Source organism: Lepeophtheirus salmonis, chromosome 6, assembly GCF_016086655.4.
Source record: "Lepeophtheirus salmonis chromosome 6, UVic_Lsal_1.4, whole genome shotgun sequence".
Classification (NCBI taxonomy): domain Eukaryota; kingdom Metazoa; phylum Arthropoda; class Copepoda; order Siphonostomatoida; family Caligidae; genus Lepeophtheirus; species Lepeophtheirus salmonis.
Genome location: NC_052136.2, coordinates 12321869 through 12342540, shown reverse-complemented (window position 1 = coordinate 12342540; position 20672 = coordinate 12321869). Strand labels below are relative to the sequence as shown.

At 31.4% G+C, this 20672-nt stretch overlaps 1 protein-coding gene across 3 annotated transcripts; it reads left to right on the top strand.

Moving 5' to 3' along the window:
- The first annotated feature begins 16105 nt into the window (after positions 1 to 16105).
- On the top strand, positions 16106 to 19822 carry cu (NADP/NADPH phosphatase nocturnin). 3 transcript variants are annotated; one of them, XM_071889089.1, is made up of 7 exons: positions 17465 to 17518; positions 17577 to 18061; positions 18176 to 18339; positions 18412 to 18474; positions 18557 to 18885; positions 19013 to 19251; positions 19327 to 19822. In XM_071889089.1, the coding sequence occupies exons 2-7, from the start codon at positions 17892 to 17894 to the stop codon at positions 19562 to 19564; spliced, it is 1203 nt and encodes a 400-aa protein (XP_071745190.1). In that variant the 5' UTR covers positions 17465 to 17518; positions 17577 to 17891; the 3' UTR covers positions 19565 to 19822. The 3 variants fall into 3 exon arrangements, with proteins under 3 accessions (XP_040570630.1, XP_071745190.1, XP_040570631.1); XM_040714696.2 differs by lacking the exons at positions 17465 to 17518; positions 17577 to 18061 and adding an exon at positions 16106 to 16520; XM_040714697.2 differs by lacking the exon at positions 17465 to 17518 and having other exon boundaries at positions 17569 to 18061.
- The last annotated feature ends 850 nt before the right edge of the window (positions 19823 to 20672 follow it).

Sequence of the window (20672 nt, the reverse complement as noted above, 5' to 3'; positions counted from 1 at the left end):
ACACCAAAAACAGACTTATACCTATATATGTATAAGATATGCTAAAAAATTTGGAGAGGCTTAAGAATCATTTAGGGAGGCTCAACCCCCGTCCCCCCACCCACCCAAAAAAGAGGGGCTAGCAGGCCTCCTGGTGGCCACGTAACAATTATTAATTTGTTCGAAAAAATAACAAATGTTGTTATTTTTTTGAATTTTTTTTTGGATCAAAAGCAAAAAATCCTTAACTTGAGGGGTTCCCCTCCAAACCACCCCCTACGAACACCCAAAGGGAGAAAGGGAGGCTCAGAAATTTGGAGATTTACGCCACCATTACGTCATTATTTTATAACGTAGTGGTCCCTGAAGTACCGTTACCAGTAACAATTTAGTATAAAAAAAGGTAAAAAAAACTTCCGTTGTCTTGGCATTTATCCTTTTTTTTCCTATTAGTAACGAAGAAACTAAAGGAAAGAAGAGGAAGAAAGTTCCTTGAAGGAATTATGATGATTCTTGTAATTAATTATATTAGTAGTAATAATAATAATTCTTATTATTATTATTGCTTTTATGAGAAGAAGAAAAAAGGGAATAATGATGAATCAAAATGGAGTCGAGTTACATACATTCAAAATGTGGAGGGAACTCTTTCTCTTTCTGTTTCTTTTATTATTGTATCTTTTGTTTTTTAAAAAGAAGACATGTCTGTTTTATCCATAGATGTTATTCACATGCATCTAGCTACAAATAGGAACGAATATGGAGTTCAAGGTCCCTCTCGACACTTATTCTTCTTGCTACAAAACTTGTTTAGTACACACTATGGATCAATATTAAGTAGCGGTAATAGGGAAACATTTGACGAAATACTTGCAATATATCTACATCAATAAATACTTGTTTTCATTAACGTCATAAATGGAAGGCAACACCATCTTGGATTGATGTTTTTACTACATAAAAGGAATGGTGCCCGTTAATTTTTCTTTAAACTAATTTTCCACAGGACAATTTGCCTTAAATCATTTTACCTTAAAGACATTTTGCCTAAAGGATATTTTGACTTAATATATACATAAATGAAGTGTATACTGTCATAGAACATGGACCTCTGACATGTCGTTAACTTTATTGTAGGACCTCACCTTATCTCCCAAAAGAAACATAAAAAAGCTCAAAAATTGGTTGGTAGTTAGTCAGTTCTTCACAAATATAAAATTATTTTTCAATGATTGTTGGAAATTGTTCGTAACACAAGAGCTAATTCGAATTGAATCAATCTATATTCAGAACACAGATTAGGGGGAAAATATACAGAAGCATCGACAGTTACATACAAAATAAAGTGTATATTTTTGTGTGAGGAAACACCGCGAGGAATATTGTAAAAAAACAAGTACACAACGCTCATACTTTAATAGGACATACACAAAACATTCAAAGTGCTAAGATGATGAAATTAGTATATAAACAACCATTTTGACTGGATAGGACATAGAGAATACATTTAGTGACGAAGTTTTATTAGAGATCGCTGTATCGCAAACGTTCACGTCATCAATTCATGGAGACTGCATAGTTTGTTATTATGGCTGAATATTCAACGCTCCTAGCGGACAAAAAAGTATCAACCTTGTAAAAATATTGATCACGTGGTCTATGTTTCGTTACTATGTGTAAAACTTTATAGTGTTTCTTGCTCGCTAACAATACATATGAATTAATTTTCAAGATAGAAAGTCATAAATAATAAGAGCATTAATATTTTGCTAATTACCAACATACAGTGGCGTTGCTAGCTTCTGCTGTATAAGGCTAATGAAGCCGCTCCCCCCAAAAAAACAACAAAAACATATATATATCTATTATAATAATAACATATTTCATATATAAGTCTATTTTTAGTCCAAAAAAGTCCAACAGATCCATCTGAAATTTAGCAAGTAGACGTATGAAATAACCCAACATGTTCCTCTAATATTTTTGTGGGCCCCCAAAGTCATTAAGAGGCTGTTTTTAACGGAAATAAGACCTATTTTCTCTTCTCTCTTTCCCTATAAATTATATCTCCTACTCTTTATCTCTTTCTACATCCCTCTCTCTGTCTCTTGTCTTCTACCTTCATTTTTTGTTTCTATTCCCTCTATTCAGCCCTGCAAAGCGGGCACCACCCTCTGCTAGTATATATATATAATAAACCTATTTATATTAAGTAGTTATATAACAGTGTTGATAATTTTAGAACTAAGTTATCCCCCCCATTGATGAAAGTTAGAAACACCCCTGCCAAAATATACTTTTTTTTAACGTATGCACACGAGGGTTTCCAACATTTCCAAATCCCTAATAATTAATATGTACTTCTTTTCTGTGGTGTTTACTTAAATGTAATTAAAGACCGTTAAAGAGATATTCTATTCTCGTCACTAAAACACCAAGAAGTAACCAAGAGTAAATGAGAGTCACGGAATAGAGAGGAATGAGTTGTAGACGGGAATTAATACGGGCGTACAGTTTATTTGTTAAAGGATAGAAGAGGACCAAAAAAGAGAAAAACTTTTTAAGAGGAGTTTAATAGGTATGAATAGAAGAAGGTACGTTTGTGATTAAAAACAGTAAATATTAAAAGAGATTAAGAACGTACACGGATAAAATAAAGGGGTGTTTAAATAAAAAGGGTGAATCTAATTAGTTGTACAATTAGGGAGATGCAAATATAATAATTTTTTTTTAATAAAAAGGCACGCTCCATATCACCTACAAAACATCTGCGAGATTTGAATATATTGTTATTAGATAGATCAAAAATGGCTGGACGGATTACATACATCCAGATAGACTTTGATTAAAACTATATAGATATTATAGACACACAAACTTTATAATGTAAAAAATAAAATTTGTTTAATTACATCATTAATAGGGAAGGGGGGACAACAGTTTACGTGAATTTTTGCCACCTAATCTAATATCAGCGCACTTAAGAAATCTATACCAATCCATAGGATAGAACATGAACAAACACACAAAAAAACAAAACAAGATCAAGATTCAGTTAACAAACTATCGATCCAGAATTTTAATAAGTGATTTAATTTTTCAGGATTTTTTTTTTTTTTTAATTTGTGAAATTTTTTTTCCAAAAAATTTAATTTTTAAATCTTAATTTTCCGATTTTTCTGTGAATAGGAATGGATTTTTGGAATTTTTTTCCAAAAAGTTTAATATTTGAAATTTTTTTTTTTTCCGAAAAGTTTCATATTTGAAATTTTTTCTTAAAAATTTAATTTTTGTGAATTGCTGTCGATTTATGAAATTTTGTTCCAAAAATTTAATTTGCTGTGAGTATCAATGCGTTTTTTAATTATTTTTTAAAATTTAATATCAGATATTTAATTTTTGACATGCTCTTCCAAAAAATTTAATATTGGGATTTTTTTTCAAAAAAAAAAAATATTTGAGGATTCGTTTTCTACCAAAAAATTGAATTTTTTGTGAAAAGCTATAGATTTTTGGAATAAGCTCCATCAAAAAATATATATATATATATAATCCTTCAAATGCCCTTGCATTCCCATGTAAATTATTTATCTAAAAGTTTACACAGGTCTACAACAATTGAATAAATAAAATAAAAGATTTGTATGCTAAAACTCAGATACAAATAAAGTAAAGAAATACCCTTGAATGAAAATATTCAATTATATTTATTTTTATTCATCAAAAACAGCATGCATACAAATTTTATTTAGAGGTCTTAGAGGCACTCAAGGTTAGTCCCATCGAATTAAATTGCTTTCCCATCATTTCTTTAAGGAAGAAGAATAGAAAAATAATGAAGTTAACTCATGTAACAAATGCTGCTTACAAACGAAGAATCTACCTACTGACACATATTAAAATCTCAATGACCTTATAACCCTTGAATTATAATATATATATGCCCTGTCAACACAAAAATAAGATAAAAGGGTGTTTCTCAAAATTGATTGTGGATTACATACATACATTTGTATTCTTTAACAAATAATTATCTGAAATTTCTGTCAATATGCCGATATTATTTGGAAAATTCTGCATTCTGATATCCTGAACAGAATAATGTTACAAATATACTAGTCACACAGAAATAAAAACGTAAGTTGAGAATTTATACACCGCTTTCATTCAGAAAAATAAAAATTCAAATATGGCCTCTAACTTGCAAAAGTCATCAGCGTATTCATCAGCACCCGAATCTGCTGTGTCTTATGTATCCACTTTTTTAACCTCCTTTACTCCCTGGTGCTTCTACAGCAGGGGTAGACAACCTTTGAGACACGAAGTACCAACCTCAACAGTTTTAATCGATGAGTGTGCCACTATCGACAATCATGGTTAAAAAACCACACACACACAAATTACGGGAATTGGCACGTTCTGATATGTCCCTGCGTACAAGCATTGGCACGCGTGGCATAGGTTGCCGATTCCTGTTCTACAGTCTTGTCTACATCGAGGTTTTTATCCATGTCGCTATCTGCTCCTAAAATATTTTTCTTGTATGCAATTCTATTTTTGACTAGGAAAAATTTGGCGAATTCCGTAGGTTGATTAATGCCTAAGAAATTGTCTTTCAAATAGTACTGATAGGTTAAATGGGGAGACAGGGATTTTAATTAATTCATACGACTAGATGTATTTTCATTCCACAGTAAATTGTTTATATTATTTTTTCCAGGAAATCCAATTTCAACAACCACCAGAATCAGAGCAGTCAAAGAAACAACCTCATAGTTGTACTACGTGTTGCTGTGGCCTCTTTTCTACCGCAGCTGATACATCCTATCACAAAAATACGAAATCGGGTGAAGGCCTCCAAAAGAATCCAAAAACATCTCGCATCTGCAGCAACCACTTCAGCCAAGACTGTTATGAAAGAGACTTGGACGAGCATCATGACGGTTGCTCAAGAAAGGATCTGCACCATCTGCAAATTTATATAACTCCAGAATTTCAAGCTTAACTGTACCTCTTTAGCAAACAGAATGGTCTTCGAATAGGGAGATCCACCAAACTGTTCAACCTTTATTGGCCGTAGAGCATCTAGATTCGAGTGAAATGATCCCTCAAGTTGTAGAAATTTCTCAAGTTCAAGTCTCTAACGTTAGTTTGGGTGTTGAATGGGACATGTTCTCCGAGAAAGAAGAAACACTAGCCCTGGAAGAAAACATTTGCACACCCCAGGATAGCTAAAATTGTTAAAAGTGTGGACTTCAATTCTGGAGAAAGAAGTTAAACATTGTTAGTCTACAAATTACAAAAAAAATCCCTCTGATATATTTTTAAACTGACTCAAACTTTTGTTCATGTCGAAAGAATCTTCTTTTCACAAAAGAAATATTTACTATGATAGAGAAGATGTTACAAAAGCTTTTGTTTTGAAGACGATGACAAAAACCCTCGAGTGCTGACAAGACTAGCCCAGTGTCTATTTCTCAAGTTTTTAGTCAAATATCTCCTAGAAAATTCTCAAATGTTATGCAAAAACTCGTACAGGAATTTGAATCAAAGCTCTCAACATTAAATTGAAGAGCAAGAAGGATATTAGGACTTTAAAACAGCCCTAACACTTATCAAATTAATCAAAACTACGATTACAGACATAAGCAAAAGCATAATGTTCTTACGTGTAAAATGTGCCTATTTTTCTTTTTAATATGTTAAAAATATATGTAAAAATATTCATCAAAGAAAATGGTGGTACCATTACTTTTTTTGATTAAAGAAATTCAAAAATCCGCAGTTATTCACAAAAAATAAAAAAAATTATAATATTAACTTCTTTGGATTTTTTTTGTTACAAAAAAAAAAATCAAAAATCCAGAGTTTTTTTAGAGAAACTTAAATTTCAATCTTTAAATTTTTGAAAAAAAATTCAAATATTAAATTTTTTCGAGCAAAATTCTTGGTTATTGAAATAAAATTATATTTTTGGGAAGAAATTCAAAAATCCACAGTTCTTTAGAAAAAGTGAATTTAAAAAAAATCAAAAATCAAATTTTAAATAATCAATTTTTGAAAAAAAATTAGAATAATTAATTGTCTAGTATAAAAGCCAAAATTCCTTCATTTGTGCACGGGGCTACGAACCAACTGATATGTCAATAGCAATAACAACTCCTCTGATAGTGATTCAACGGTTTTCAAAAATAATTTTCTTCACTGCTTTAACATTTTCATCTGTTGTTGCCTTGTTTGGGCATCCAGAGCGAAGCACGTCATTGGCATCTTCCCGGGCATCTTGGAAGAGTTTGTACCCCTTGTAAACATTTTTTTACTGAACAATTTGACTGTATACCACCGTCAACATTTCAAGGTTTTTGGAGCACTTAATTTCCTTTTTACACAAAATTATATTCAAATTCTTTGATCCATTTTTTCCAATAGGAAAAAATCGCAGAACAAGCAAAATACTGCGAGCCGTTATGCCTCTTCCAATCAAGTTAAACATATTAAATAGTTGAAACAGTAAATATATGTATGTTCTTGGCAAGTGTACTAATATAAAAAAATATAAAATCGAGCATATCAAATGTACTTTACCTTCAAAATTTGAAAAGTCACCTTACTTTTTGAACACAACCCGTATAAAGTTGAGAATACACAAACCAATAGATATATTCTTTTATTATAATAAAAAATATTGTATCATTGAATAAATCATTTCTGAAAAGTCATTAATAAGTCACCTCCCTCCCCCAACATTTGATTTCCTTTACGTCTTATTTACTATGTAACAATGCAATCAAAACAGAAATGGGATCATTAGAATACATACTGAGAGCCGTATGATCCAAAATACATAATATGTAGGTGCATAACAGTAGCAGAGTGGTAGGGGCTCCGCCACTGATATACAACAATAACAAATCCCTATTTTTTAGGAAATAGTTGTAACCTATCTACCTTAATAGAAGTTATTTGAATCTACGAAATAAATCTCATTGATTTTTCTGTGTACAATGTTCTTACTAGTGTTGGGTTTCAGTCTGAAACTGCTAGACCGGTACGAGACCCTTATGATTTTTAGTAATCTGAACCAGTATAAAATATAAATTCAGTATGGATGGGCCCTAAAGAAAAAATCGGTCTGGATTGGTCTCATTTAAAATTTGGTTTAGATTGGTCTTAAAGAAAAAATCGGTCTTGGTCGGACTCATTTAAAATGTGGTCTAGATTGGTCCTAAATAAAAAATTGTTCTCATTTAAAATTCGATCCAGATAGGTCCTAACGAAAAAATCGGCCAGGATTGGTTTCATTTAAAATTTTGTTTAGATTGGTCTTAAAGAAAAATCAGTTTGGATTGGTCTCATTTAAAATTCGGTCTGTATAGATCTTAAAGAAAAAATTGCTCAGGATTGGTCTCATTTAAAATCTTGTTTAGATGTTCTTAAAGAAAAAATCAGTTTGGATCGGACTCATTTAAAATTCTGTCTAGATCGGTCCTAAAGAAAAAATAAGTCTTGTTCATTTAAAATTTGGTCCAGATCAGTCTTAAAGAAAAAATTCGTCTGGATCGGATTAATTTAAAATTTGGTTTATATTTATCTTAAAGAAAAAATCAGTACCAATCGGACACATTTAAAATTTAGTTTAGATCTGTCTTTAAGAAAAAATTGATCTGGCTTGTTTCAAAATTGTAAACATTGGCACAATGAGGTCAAATGAAGTTAAATATGTTGCATGAATCAAATTTGTACAACTCAAAAATGATTCATGGGGAACAAGTTGGTAATAGATTGAGACTGAGAAAAATTGGTTCACTATTTGAAAACATTTTAATTTCAGTGCACGGTCTGAAATTTCAGTCTGTACCAAAATATCGGTCCAAATCCTTCTAGAAAAAAAAAATCCCTTGAGATCGAACCCCCAAAAAAATCGGCCTTGAACTATGTTTCAACACTAGGACTTACACAATCTGAGACGTGGTTGTCTTTATTGTATCTTACAACCCTTAATTCTCAGTTAGTAGTGACTAGTTAGTCAATGATTACCAACCGTAGAATTACTTCAATAGATCACAGCTTAACAAGAACGGATGATTCAAATTCAATTAATCAGAACACTGATAAGGGGAAGGGAAGTAGAAGAATCGACAGCAGAAAAAAATATAGAGGAAATTTTTATGGTAGTAGCCTTAATATTTTGATTTTGGCTAATGTTTTGTTAATAGGTCTTCAGTTTTGGTTCCCTGTAGTGCATCAGACTAAATCAATATATAATTCTGTCAAGTCATGATATTCAAGTAGTGAAGGTTAAACATTATACTTGACATATTTTTTCACATTAAATTTTTTTATTTATGATGCCTTAGAACGACGACCTTTTCAAAACTCGACAATCTCTTTTATTTCTGTTTTCTTGCAAATGTCGTAAGCTAGTATCAAAATCATTTAAGTCAACATATGCACATTTTTTATATATTGGTAACCTGGAAAGCATTAGTCCTTTTATTAATTATTTTTCCCTATTCGGAAAGTTCAAAGGTATAAGCGAGCAAAGAGTACTATAGTTTTTTACTAATCTTTCACCAGATATTTCGTATATTAAATTTTCCATATTTTTTCTTAAATTTTTTTGTCTGTCATTTTTTACACTCAATCGGAGTTCCATTATTTTCACATGTACATCAGTTTTTTAGAAGATCCTTTATTTATTCATTAATTATCTTATGCTATTACAAGACAATGCAAATTCTTCAACTCTTTGAATTATCATTTTCAAAATGTTACTTATTTGTAGGACAGAAAATGCCCCAAAAATATATTTCTGTAAGCCAGGGCTTTACCTCACAAAAATGACTATGTATTTTGTTATCATTTGTCGATTTCTCTACTTCTTTTAGCCTTACATTTGTTCGAAATGTTGAGTGGCTGAATTTAACTAACATATCTCTTAGATTTCTCTAAGCAATTAACTTTTTTTCTTTCCTAATGTTCCTTTAAATGGTAAGATGGTTTGCACTAATTAAGTATTAGTTAACATTTATAGTATTACATTTACTCCATAGGAACTAGGAATAGTCTTTGAAGTACATACGTATTTAGAATATTTCCTTCTCTATGAAAGATCGAGACGCAAACCTACGTACATTGAGTTCAAGAGAATAATTGTCCATAAAGCTCCATAATTCACTTTGTTTTTCTTGATTGAATCACGCCCCCTTTTTCCACGACTAAGCAGGAGAAAATGCAATAAAATCAGTTTGTATTTAACCCATCCTTCCAACTATAGAACCATTGTTCATAGCTTAAAAATACCAAATTATAATTCAACGCTCAGAAAAGAAGCAGAGACACTTACAGCTGAAAACAAAAAAACACCGCATACTTTTGTGTTCACGACTAGATTTTTGAAATAAAGAAAGATGCATTGTGCTTACCTTTCAATTGTTTTCATTCATTTTCATGACTTGACACTGCACTCGAAAGCTAAGACTCGCGAATCAACTTGAGCTCGAGAGTGACTTTATTTTTTTCACTACATACAAAGTGAACTAGATTCGAAGAAAATATTCAAGGATTTGTGAGTAAAGACTTGTACCTCAACATGTATTTGCAGTATTTTTGGAAATTTATTTGAATGCTTCTTTTGACTAATAGGTTCCCAAAAAGTACAAGAATTCAGATAATGGGACTTTATATAAACAATTAAATCTCAAAATGGCCACCCTTGGCTTCTACCGTGGCCTTTATTCTAGGCTTGAAGTCCTTTCAGGTATTCTTCTCGTACTCCTCTTACTTTAAAGTATACTTTTCTCAAGAGCATCTTTTAGGCCACAGGCAGTTTGATGATAACGGAGGCAACATTCTCCAGAGCCAGAAATTCGAAAAGATATCTTCACACCACCTTTTTCCCAACAGTTCCGGGGTTCCTCTCAAGGCTCTTGTGGTATTCCTTCAGCTTTTTAATCTTGGTAATGAAACCCTTGGAATAGGGGACGATGCGGGAGTTCTTGTTATTTCTCATTTATGCGTCAAAAAGCCCCGACACATGATTTCTTTTTCCCTCCATCTCAGTTGTCCTTGATCTGATGAATAAATTTGTTTCACGAGATATGTTTCTTTTTATTGCTCTACCAGTTAATACTACAATAAGTCAATTACACCTTTGCTAAGTTTCATTCACGATTCGCTGGGATACGTTGTATAAAATACAAAATATTTGCTAATTCAACCGCTAAAATATCAACATTTATCCTAATTAAAAGTTCTACCAAATAATGTCTTTAGTTAGTATGGGCGAGTCTTCTTTAGTAGGAAAAATAATAAAATTTATGCCTTATTTACAACAATGGAGTCCGTTAATTTCTACATTCTAATAGAGATCCTACTTCAAAAAAAAAAAAAACCTTGAACAAGGACCAGGATATCTTTACTTAGGAATTTTATGAACTTGATCTGGACAGTATGATGTTTATGAATCATAAAAGCTACGTTATTATGATATTCCATAATTACAAATTTTAAAACTAATAGAAAAAAAAATGAAATCACTTTTGAAGTAATTCACTATTAATACATAACTAAAATTAATATATTTAAAAGAGTGTAGTATTGAATTCCAATCCTAATGGGCTAGAACATGACTGTTAAACTCCATGGCCTTTATTCTTGTAATTTGAATACTTTGAGTTGATATCATTTTTTTTTTTTTTATTTGCTCTTAATATGCCTTTAAGTGAAGATTTAACAAAAATTTATTCTTTATCGAAGTTATTATTTCCTTATGATTCAATATGACTTTATTAATAACGATCCACAGGTCAATAATAAATGAGGGTGTCCGCAAGGGGTGGGCTGGAGGGGCTGTATCCCCCCCCCTTTAAGAAATTTTGATTTTTACTAGAAAATTTCAAAGATTTTTAAATGAAAAATCTAATATTTTTTATTTTATTTAATTTTTCAAATTTTCTTTCAAAAAGAATAACATAAAAAAAAATCCTTTTTTAGGGGGAAAATATATATTTTTCAAAATATGGGTAATCTCCTTTCAGCTCTTTTCACTAAAATTTCGCTAAATACTTATTTGAAACTTCTTCACGAGACTTCTTTTTTTTTTTTTTTTTTTTGCTCAAGTCTGAGCAAACGTGGCTCCTATCTTGCAAACAGCTTACACAGGTCCAAATTTGTAGATAATATTCAATGCACTGCACTTGTCGAAATGCCTATAATGTTTTCTAACTCAGAAACTTTCAGTATCGGATCCCCTTGGGCCGTTTCGTGTAGTTTCTTTTGGTAAACCACTGTTTACTTGGCAGCTCGTACAGCCTCTCTTAAACTCAGATGGCTAAAATTTTCCTTTTCTAAACAAAGGAGCAGACTACCCTATAATAAGATCCAGCTCAGCTTTAATATTATTTGGGTTGATGTCTTTCAAGTAAAAATATTGTAGGACATAACGATGACCAATTGCCTTTATTTTCACAAATTCGTTGGGAACGTTCAATATTGACAGGGATGTACGGCAGGAGGTGTACTGGAGGAGCTGTACCCCCCCTAATTAAAGAATTTTTGAACCAAAAATGAAATATTTGAAATTCAATTGGTCAAATATTTTCCCATTTTTTTTTTTTGTGAACAGCTTTGGAGTTTTAATTTTAAAAAAATTAATATTACAAATTCAATTTATCATTTTTTTTTTCCTCACCTGTTGATTTTTTTAATTTTTCCCCAAAAAATTTAATATTTTAAATTTGCATTTCGAAATTTATTTTCTAAAAATTTAATTTTTCAATTTTTTCCCCAAAACACCCCTGATTGGTGAATTCCAAAAAAAATACAAAACAACGTGGTGCCTTCAAACTAGAAATATATGCTCATAAATTGTGTACTTTCTAATAGTGTTGTTGTTTTTTTGTTTGTTTTTTCAATTACCTACTGTCATCTCTTAGCCAGGTTGGATACTTCTGGGACCGCCCTTGTGGCTCCCTGTCGCCTATCTTTGAGATAATTCCTACAAAGAGACATCTATTTTAATTATATGGAACTAACATTTGCTGTCTCTATTAATTTATTAGAGTGGATTCTCACTAACTTAATACTTAATATCTAGTATCAAACATATTATATGTATGTAATTAAAATCCCACAGTTAATGACGCTAGCATGAGAATAATTAATCAATTAAATTGATACTTTATCATTAATTTAAGTAATATAATAAGCACGTAGAACAAAATTGTGTAGTAGTAAAACATAGTTTTTGGATAAAAAATACTATTGTACTAGTCGACAAAATATTGCAACGTGATCCAGCATATATGTATGTAAATCTGTAGGGTAAAAACACTTTGAACAAAACTTTTCTGCAAACAACAGTAGGCCTAATGAAAATTTCATGACACATATTAGGGGCGTCCGTAGGATTATATTTTAGAATGGGTGAGAGAAGGGGCTTCGTTTTTGGAATTTTTTTGAAAAATAATCAAAAATTTAATTTTTTTCGAAAAAAAAATTAAAAAATTAAATTTTTTGTATAAAAATTTCAAATAATAATTTTTTCAATTTTTTTACAAAAATCCATAAAATTTACAAAAATTTATTTTATAGAAATAAATTTTAAAAATCAAATTTTTAAATATTAACTTTTTGGAAAAAGTTTCAATAATCTACATTTATTTACAAAAAATCAAATTTTTCGATACAAAAATTTCAAATATTTTTAGAAAAAAATCTTAAATATCATTGATAATTTTCAATTAATTATTTTTTTGGAAATATATTTCAAATATTAAGTTGTTTTTTTGGTAAATCAAATATTCACGGGAAAATTTTCAAAAATCTGTAGGCATTCACAGAAAATTAAAATTTTTGGAAAAAAATTTGGAAAATTAAACTTCAAAATTTTTTTTTTTTTTTTCAATCCTATATTAATACTTCTATAAAAAGCAAACATTCCTTAAATTCGAGGGTCTACAGCCCCTCCAGCCAACCCCTTCAGGACACCCCTGCCCAATACTATAATTATATTAATTGTTCTTCTAGAGTTTGAGTAAGTTTGAATAACATGTCTATAAAAGAGTTGAGCCATAAGATTTAGAAAAGTATTATTAGATTTATAAATCAATTAGAATGGGCATCCGTTAGAGTCCAAACCCTCTCCTTAAAATCAAATTGAGTCATGTATCTCAATTTTTCCCAAAGTTATGTCATTTATGTATATTTGATTATCTTTTTGTGTTACTTTGAGCTCTCAAAATGATTGTCCTCTTACTGTGACCATATATAATCTTCGAGCCATGTTCGATCCAAATTGAATGTAACTTTTTCTGTAATCCTGGTAAATAACAAACAGTCAAGGGCAAAAACATAACTTCTGTTCAATTTGTTGGCGCAGGTTATTACTAAGTATATAATCACCATATAATATGGTTGTTATCTTAAGGGGTTTCAGGCCATCAAAGAAACTCCCTCCGTTCTAGAATAAATCGATGATCTAATCAGTTTACTCGATTACATTCAACCATGGATGATGCAGTGGGGGAGAAGAACATGTCCACTTCTGAAACCCCGTAATACCTCATCCAGAGATTTACAACATTCATGTAATGACATCCTTGAATCCCCCCTCTAGTTCAAAAATCCTAGTCCCTGATTTTATCCCTCTTATAACACGTGATGATTACTACTGTATCTACGTACAATAGTTTGAGCAGTTTACAAAGACTAATCATCATCTATTAATTTATTGTCATTAGTTATCATAAAATAATTTTGATTGGATTCGTACATTCCTTAAGACAGTCATCAGGATGTCGTTCAAATCACATACTTTTTTCAATTAGTTAATTATTAATATTAGCCCAAAGTTTCTAGCCTTCATTATTGGGGGGGGATTTAACCCAAAAATTATCAACAATATACTAACGAAGGGTTACCCGGTGTTACTCGGGCCAAGGAGGGAGAGGGAAATCGCAATGACAATCGTAAAAAAAAAATTGAAAAAATATTCAGACAATACTTTTATTTACTAATAATTATAATATGAATGTTTTGTTATTATTGAGAAAGATCCTGATCATTCTAAGCCTCTTACTTTGATAATAACGAAAGAACTGGAAATTGACTCTATTTTATACTACTTATACTAATAACACTTTATCACTCCGGATAAGTAAGGTAATAGACAAGTATCCTCATAGCCCCTTTACAAACTTTATTTCATTTACTAATCCAATATTACAATGCAGGTTAATTTTTTTTTTTTTTTTTTTTTTTTTTTGCATCTGAAAAAAAAAAAGAAACTACAATTTTCACTCATTTCTTTTTTTTCCCATAAATTTTTTGATTTTGAATAAATTAAAAATGACTGTTTTTCCATTAGAAGAAAACTTGAATCATTTGACACGTATTTGATAGGTTAAAAAACCAATAAAGTTTATTCAGAAATTTCATTTCTCACCATTATTGATTTTACTTTTTTTTAGCCCACAAAATATATACTTTCAACTATTGTTTTGTCGGTCTTTACTTATTTGTTCCAGTATCTTTGGGGCCGGTCCTTCAGATTGACAGTAATAGGAGGGATTAAACAAAGAAGAAATAATGTTGAAAGACGTCATGACGAACTGAAGTTTATAAATTTTTAGGACTGATATACAGGACTGAACTGGAAGGGACTCTTCAGTCATAAATAAGACTTTCAAAATACGTTCATAAAAAGAAATCTAAAGCCCCCCCCAAAAAAAAAAAATCATGCCTTATATATATTTAGAAGTTCAGAACATATCAGTCTGAAATATAGCAACTAGACGTATAAAATAACCAAGCATGTTCCTATGATCTTTTTTGGGCCTCTGAGGTCATTAAGAGGATGTTTATGACCGAAATAAAACCACTTCCCCAACTTTCTTTCTTTATCTACCCTCTTCTCTTCTCCTTCTGTATCTTTGTACATCCCTCTCTCTGTTTCTATTATTTTACCTTCATTCCTTGTTTCTATTCTCCTGTATTCAGCCCTGCAAGACAAATAGCCTCTGCTATTATATATCTACTATAATAAAATGTTATAGTTGTGGGTATTTCCGCTAATTAAAACGCATAGGGTATTTCTTTCAAAAACGGAGACAGATATATACCTTAGTTATACAAAAAAGTTGTTCAGAATTCTGAGTTAAGTAACAAAGGTCATGTTTCATTCTGATCAGACGAAATTCCTGGGATCTGGAAGGCAAGTTTGTTTTTTCGCTAATAAGTTCGATTCCCCGTGTCTCCAAGTATTTTTATGTATGAGTTGTAGATTCGAAAATGCACCAAAAAATTTTAAAAAAAAAACGGAAAATGGAAGAACGTATATTGAATACGAATTAAAAAGGGAATATAGGAAGAAGAGGATTAGCGAGTTAGTATGCATCTTCATTATTGTTGAAGGAGGAAATTGTTTCTAATTATTATGTTGTCCATTGACTGGTTTTACTAAATTCTGTAGTCATTGAAAGTATTTATAAAATAATTCGAAATAAAATATATAATACGGGTACGTCCTCGTGTTATATAAAATAATCCTATTAACATATCTAATTAATTATGAAATGGTGGCGATAATTTTTGGGGCCAAGTCCCTCCCCCCTAAAATTATGAAAGCTAGCAACGCCCCTAGTCACTACTATCAGACAATTGGTCACCTCAGTCAATATTATAATAATATGTAATTGATTGTTTGAACGATATATATGATTTGATGTATACCTACAATTAATGATATACTGAACATAATATGTAAAGAGACCGAGTGGAGAACCTAACGGTTCCGAGACGGGTATTTACATGAACACACATATATATTTACAACCAATGTTGTTGGACATAATATTACCTATAATGTTAGTAGTATATATTTATAAAATTGAGGTCCTCATAATACCTAACAGCAACATGTTGGAGCACCACCACATCTTTGCCGACAACAATAGTATGTAGTACAAATTATGCTCATTGAATGAGAGAACTCAACCTTCAAAATCCCATTTTATGTATATTGTAGAATAAGTCACTATGTACTTACGTATATAATACATACATATATACTAAAAGGTGTGCGCTCTACTTTAAAAAAATGCACGTATGTATAAAGAAGACTTCCAGAATCAAATCTTCAGTATTCTTTTAATCATACCGTACTCCACTAATTTATATATATATATAGTACCTTTGTATTTATTTTAATTCTCCAATATTTGGAGTTGCATTTGGAATCTATAAGGAATTTAAGTTTGGACTTGTGCAAAACCATACAGACTTTAATTAATTTAATCCTAATTATAATAGTTAAATCTGAAAGGTTAAAAAAGAAAAACAATCCCAATTATGGCGCCCATTAAAAAAGAAAAAATCATTGACATGGAGCAATTGAAACAGTCCATCGCTATTGTTGAGAAATCCATTATCGAACATCAAGAAAAACAAAAGTCAAATATTTGTCGAAAAGTGATTCATCCAGAAAATAGAAATGATGGCGTTTTCGTTCCTCCAAAGCAGCTTTTACTTTATCTCGTCAGGTAAAAAAATTGCTACATTTTTAGGTTTACCCATGATGCTTAACTAATTATAAGAATGTCCCACCCCGAAAAAATGTAATTGTTTATTCCATATTATAATAATATCCTTACCGTTAATTGAACAATCGTGGGTATAATCATAACGGTGTCTAGTGATCATTCAGTCTGCTGCTACGTTTCATTAACAAAAAATTATCAGAAGTCAAAAGGGATTTGCCAAGAAAATAAAAAGGGATGATATGCAAATAGCCACGCAAATCCGTGGATATAATTTGATATCCTGCTGAACCAACATCCTAAAAATATTATGCATGTTCCATGAGTGGTGATGCTAATTCAGATGTATGGAACATGCGAGTTTTTGTTCCTTGTTTAAAAAAGTACAAATATTTATATTGTTCTACTGCTCTGATTAATAATATTATCGATTAGACAAACCATGTTTTCTGTCACATAATTAACTATACACAGAGGGATTTCCTCTGTGTATATATTTATATCTAAAGACACCTTTTCCATGGCTCAGAAAATGCATCAAAGTGTTATTGAGGAGGAGAACCGAAGGTAAAAATCATTGATTTGTAGTTGTCATGTATAGATTCGTCGTCTTAGCATGAATACATACTAAATACATGCATAACCTACTATAATAATGTGTACAAAGTTTTGAAGGCAATGAACTATTTTTCTTCCGTCTTCTCTATGTTGCTCAAGCATCTACAAAGTACTTCAACAATACAGCAAATGAAGCTACTAAAAACATGATGTGACTGTGTCCTTAGTTTCTTGAATCTGCTGCTCTCCTCCTTGCTTGCTTGCATCTACATGACTACATCATACTTGCTTCTGTCTTAAATTGACGTCACTTTTTCGCGCCCTCATGGACAGCTTCTACTAAAAGTGTTACTACTACAACTTAAGCAATATGTTTATGCCTACATACATAGTTGCTCTAAATTATGATGATAATTTCTTTCCTTACTCATCCTTCCATATATGTATATTGTATAGTACATATTATTATGTAGAAATTAAAAAAAAAATCTTCATATTTAGGCGAGATTGAAAGAAAACCCAGTCAGACGTGAAACTCTCTCGTGTTTGGTCATCGAATGGGAAAACATTTGCAATTGAGTTAAAGTAGTAGTATTTAACGACAATGTTGTTTAATGGTCTGGATATTTACATGAACTGGGTTTGGTAATATCTCTTGCTATTCCTTCAACCAAAACAATCATATCTGTGATATCTTTAATAAATATCTGATTGGTCATTTAGACAAAGCAGCAAGACCCATAAGTACTTGTCACATCACTTTACCCTCCTCTCTACCATTTCTTTGTCTTATTCATATCTTATAATATCGACAATATGGCTGCTCGACAGCTATTGCTACGGTCTCCTTGTAAAGTAGAGGCTCTACAAATCCTACAAAGGATAAAAATGGAAAATATGCTCCGGAGCAACTACCGTCTTGCATCCGTTGAGCCTCAAACATGCATTGATAGAGGATTAATAAATCTTGACTATTTTCACAAAGTGTAAGGTTACATACTTATAGTTTTTATTAAATCCAGTATCCCAATTGCATTTGAAATTTCCTTCCAAGAGCAATCAATGATCATTAACCTAAGTCTACTCTTTCTTTTTTCCAGAATGGGAAGTTTTACAGCAATGCCAAAAGTTATTCCTTCAGCCAATGCAAATGATACAGATGTTGATTATCCCTCTGGGACAGTCACTCTTCCTAACTTCATCGAATACTGCTCCAAACAATTATCCGACCTTCCACCTCCACTCAAAAGAACCTGGACCTCTGGTAATTCATTTAAAATAACATATTCTTATTTTTATACGCCAACTTATTCTAAATATATCACCTCATTTGTAGTTAAAGCAAAAACTAGTACGAATGAAACAATCAGACTTTTGCAATGGAACGTTTTATCACAAAGTAAGTGGCTATTCATAGATGATATTCTGACAAGTTCATTATTTTTGTTTTCCTTTGTTTAATCTTATCTTACCAAAAATAGCACTTGGCACAACACACGATAACTTTGTTCAATGTCCGGAAAAAGCATTAATATGGAGAACTAGAAGATATCGGATGCTGGAAGAGGTTGCTCGATTTGTTCCCGATGTGATTTGTCTACAAGAAGTTGATCATTTTCGGTTCCTTAATAAATCCTTGGAATGCCTTGGCTATTCCGGTCACTTCTTCCCAAAGCCAGATTCTCCTTGTTTATATCTTCCTAATAACTCTGGACCGGATGGTTGTGCTATTTTTTACAGGACTGATAAATTCACTTTAACTGAAGTTGCTACGAGGAATATTGAGGTCTGGAATGTACAAAGTAATCAAGTAAGGCCTGAATATTAAAATGTTATTAATAAACAAGTTTTGAGAGAGTGTCCTAGACCTAGTATGAAAATGTGTTGAAGATTAATTGTTCATAATAATTTTATATAATGATATATCCAACTTTCAGGTTGCCTTGAATTTATATTTAAAATCAATATCAACTCAAAAGGAAATATCGATCGGAACAACACATTTAAAGGCCAAAACCGGACCCCTTCTCATGACTCTAAGAAATGAACAAGGCCAGGATTTACTTCGATTCCTCAAGGATAAGTCCTCAAACATGCCTACTATTATTTGTGGAGATTTTAATGCGGAGCCCTCAGAGCCTGTATATGAAACCATGATATCCAATAAAGACATAAGGTAGAAAAATCTTTTAGACTAGAAATCCATTTGAAATTTTATGGCTCATTTCCCTCTTTCTTTTCCTAATATTAGATTAAAATCTGCTTATCAAAAGGCATATAATAGAGAACCCAAATTTACAACATGGAAAATTCGAGAAGATGGAGAGCATATGCAAACCCTAGATTATATATTTCACACAAATGAAACACTAGATCTCTTAGGAGTACTTGATATGCCTGATGAAGAAGAGATAGGCAAACCTCGGTTACCAAGCCCTGCCTATGCTTCGGATCACTTATCACTGGTTGCGGATTTTGAATGGAAATAGAATAAGTTAACATCTGCCAGTCAATTGGTATTTGCATTGGTAAAGTTGTGACACGTATTTGTGGGTCAGCTGTGTCTAAGTTGCCAATCAGTTCAAAATATTATTTATCTACAACTATTTATTACATAAAGCAATAATTTAAATCTATTATAATTATTTATACCCTTATGTATGTATACAAACCTTATTTATTCCTTAGATATAATTGTAATTTGATAAAAACATAGACATGATAGAAATAAATAGAAAATGTATTTACATATTATTTTATTATTATATATTTTTCATACTTCTATATTTTGCAAATTGAATGCGTTGATCTTCGCCCTCTGATACAAAACGAGTTTTGGGTTTAGCGCAATAATATATATAGTTAGTAATAGAAAAAAAAACGTGTGTATCTCTATGTATTTATTTAAATAAGCAAAATTTCAATCTGACTGGATAATGCATAAATCCTTTATAGTTACATATGGATAGAGTTGTAAAAAACATGACCTTAGACGAGGCCAAACCTCATTTATTTTCCAAAGCCAAGGTTGTATCTTTATCGGTCTAGTGGTTCCGGTTCTTGAACCCATAGAACCAAAAACGACAAAAGTCCAACCGAGACCGCAATATATTGTTTATCCGTCTCCTCGGTTCTAGTCCTTATTTTCGTCTTTTGTATTTTTTGGTATATTTATTCCATCTGCATAATTTTATGTAAATGAAACATCTTGTTACCTTTATTGTATCAAGCAGCCTTTTTCCAGGAAAAAAAACTGAAAAAAGGCCTTAGATCATCTGATGGTTAGCCAAATAAGTCACCCATTTTCCTGAGCTAATCCCCTAGCGTCACTTTGAATAACATTGGCGTCACTTTGAAAACCATTGTCTTAAGCAACCTTAACTTTCGGGACCACTGCACTATGTACTCTGCGTATAATGTTAGCTACAGCCCTTCTTGTATAGAATATTATTTCCCGGGCCCGAATTTATAGCATTACATCTTGTTTTAAGTGCCTGTAACCAAACTGAGCCTGTATAAAAAAGAACCGAACTCAAAGACTGGAACCGAGACTAAAACCGTTGAAATGAAAGAACCGAGACTGGGATCGATAGAACT

Excerpts from the sequence above, each read along its gene's own strand:
- cu (XM_040714696.2), top strand. The coding sequence starts at position 16,330 with ATGGCGCCCATTAAAAAAGAAAAAATCATTGACATGGAGCAATTGAAA. Across the intron at positions 16,521-18,175 it reads CTTTTACTTTATCTCGTCAG|AATGGGAAGTTTTACAGCAA; the intron begins GTAAAAAAATTG and ends TCTTTTTTCCAG. Across the intron at positions 18,886-19,012 it reads GGAATGTACAAAGTAATCAA|GTTGCCTTGAATTTATATTT; the intron begins GTAAGGCCTGAA and ends TCCAACTTTCAG.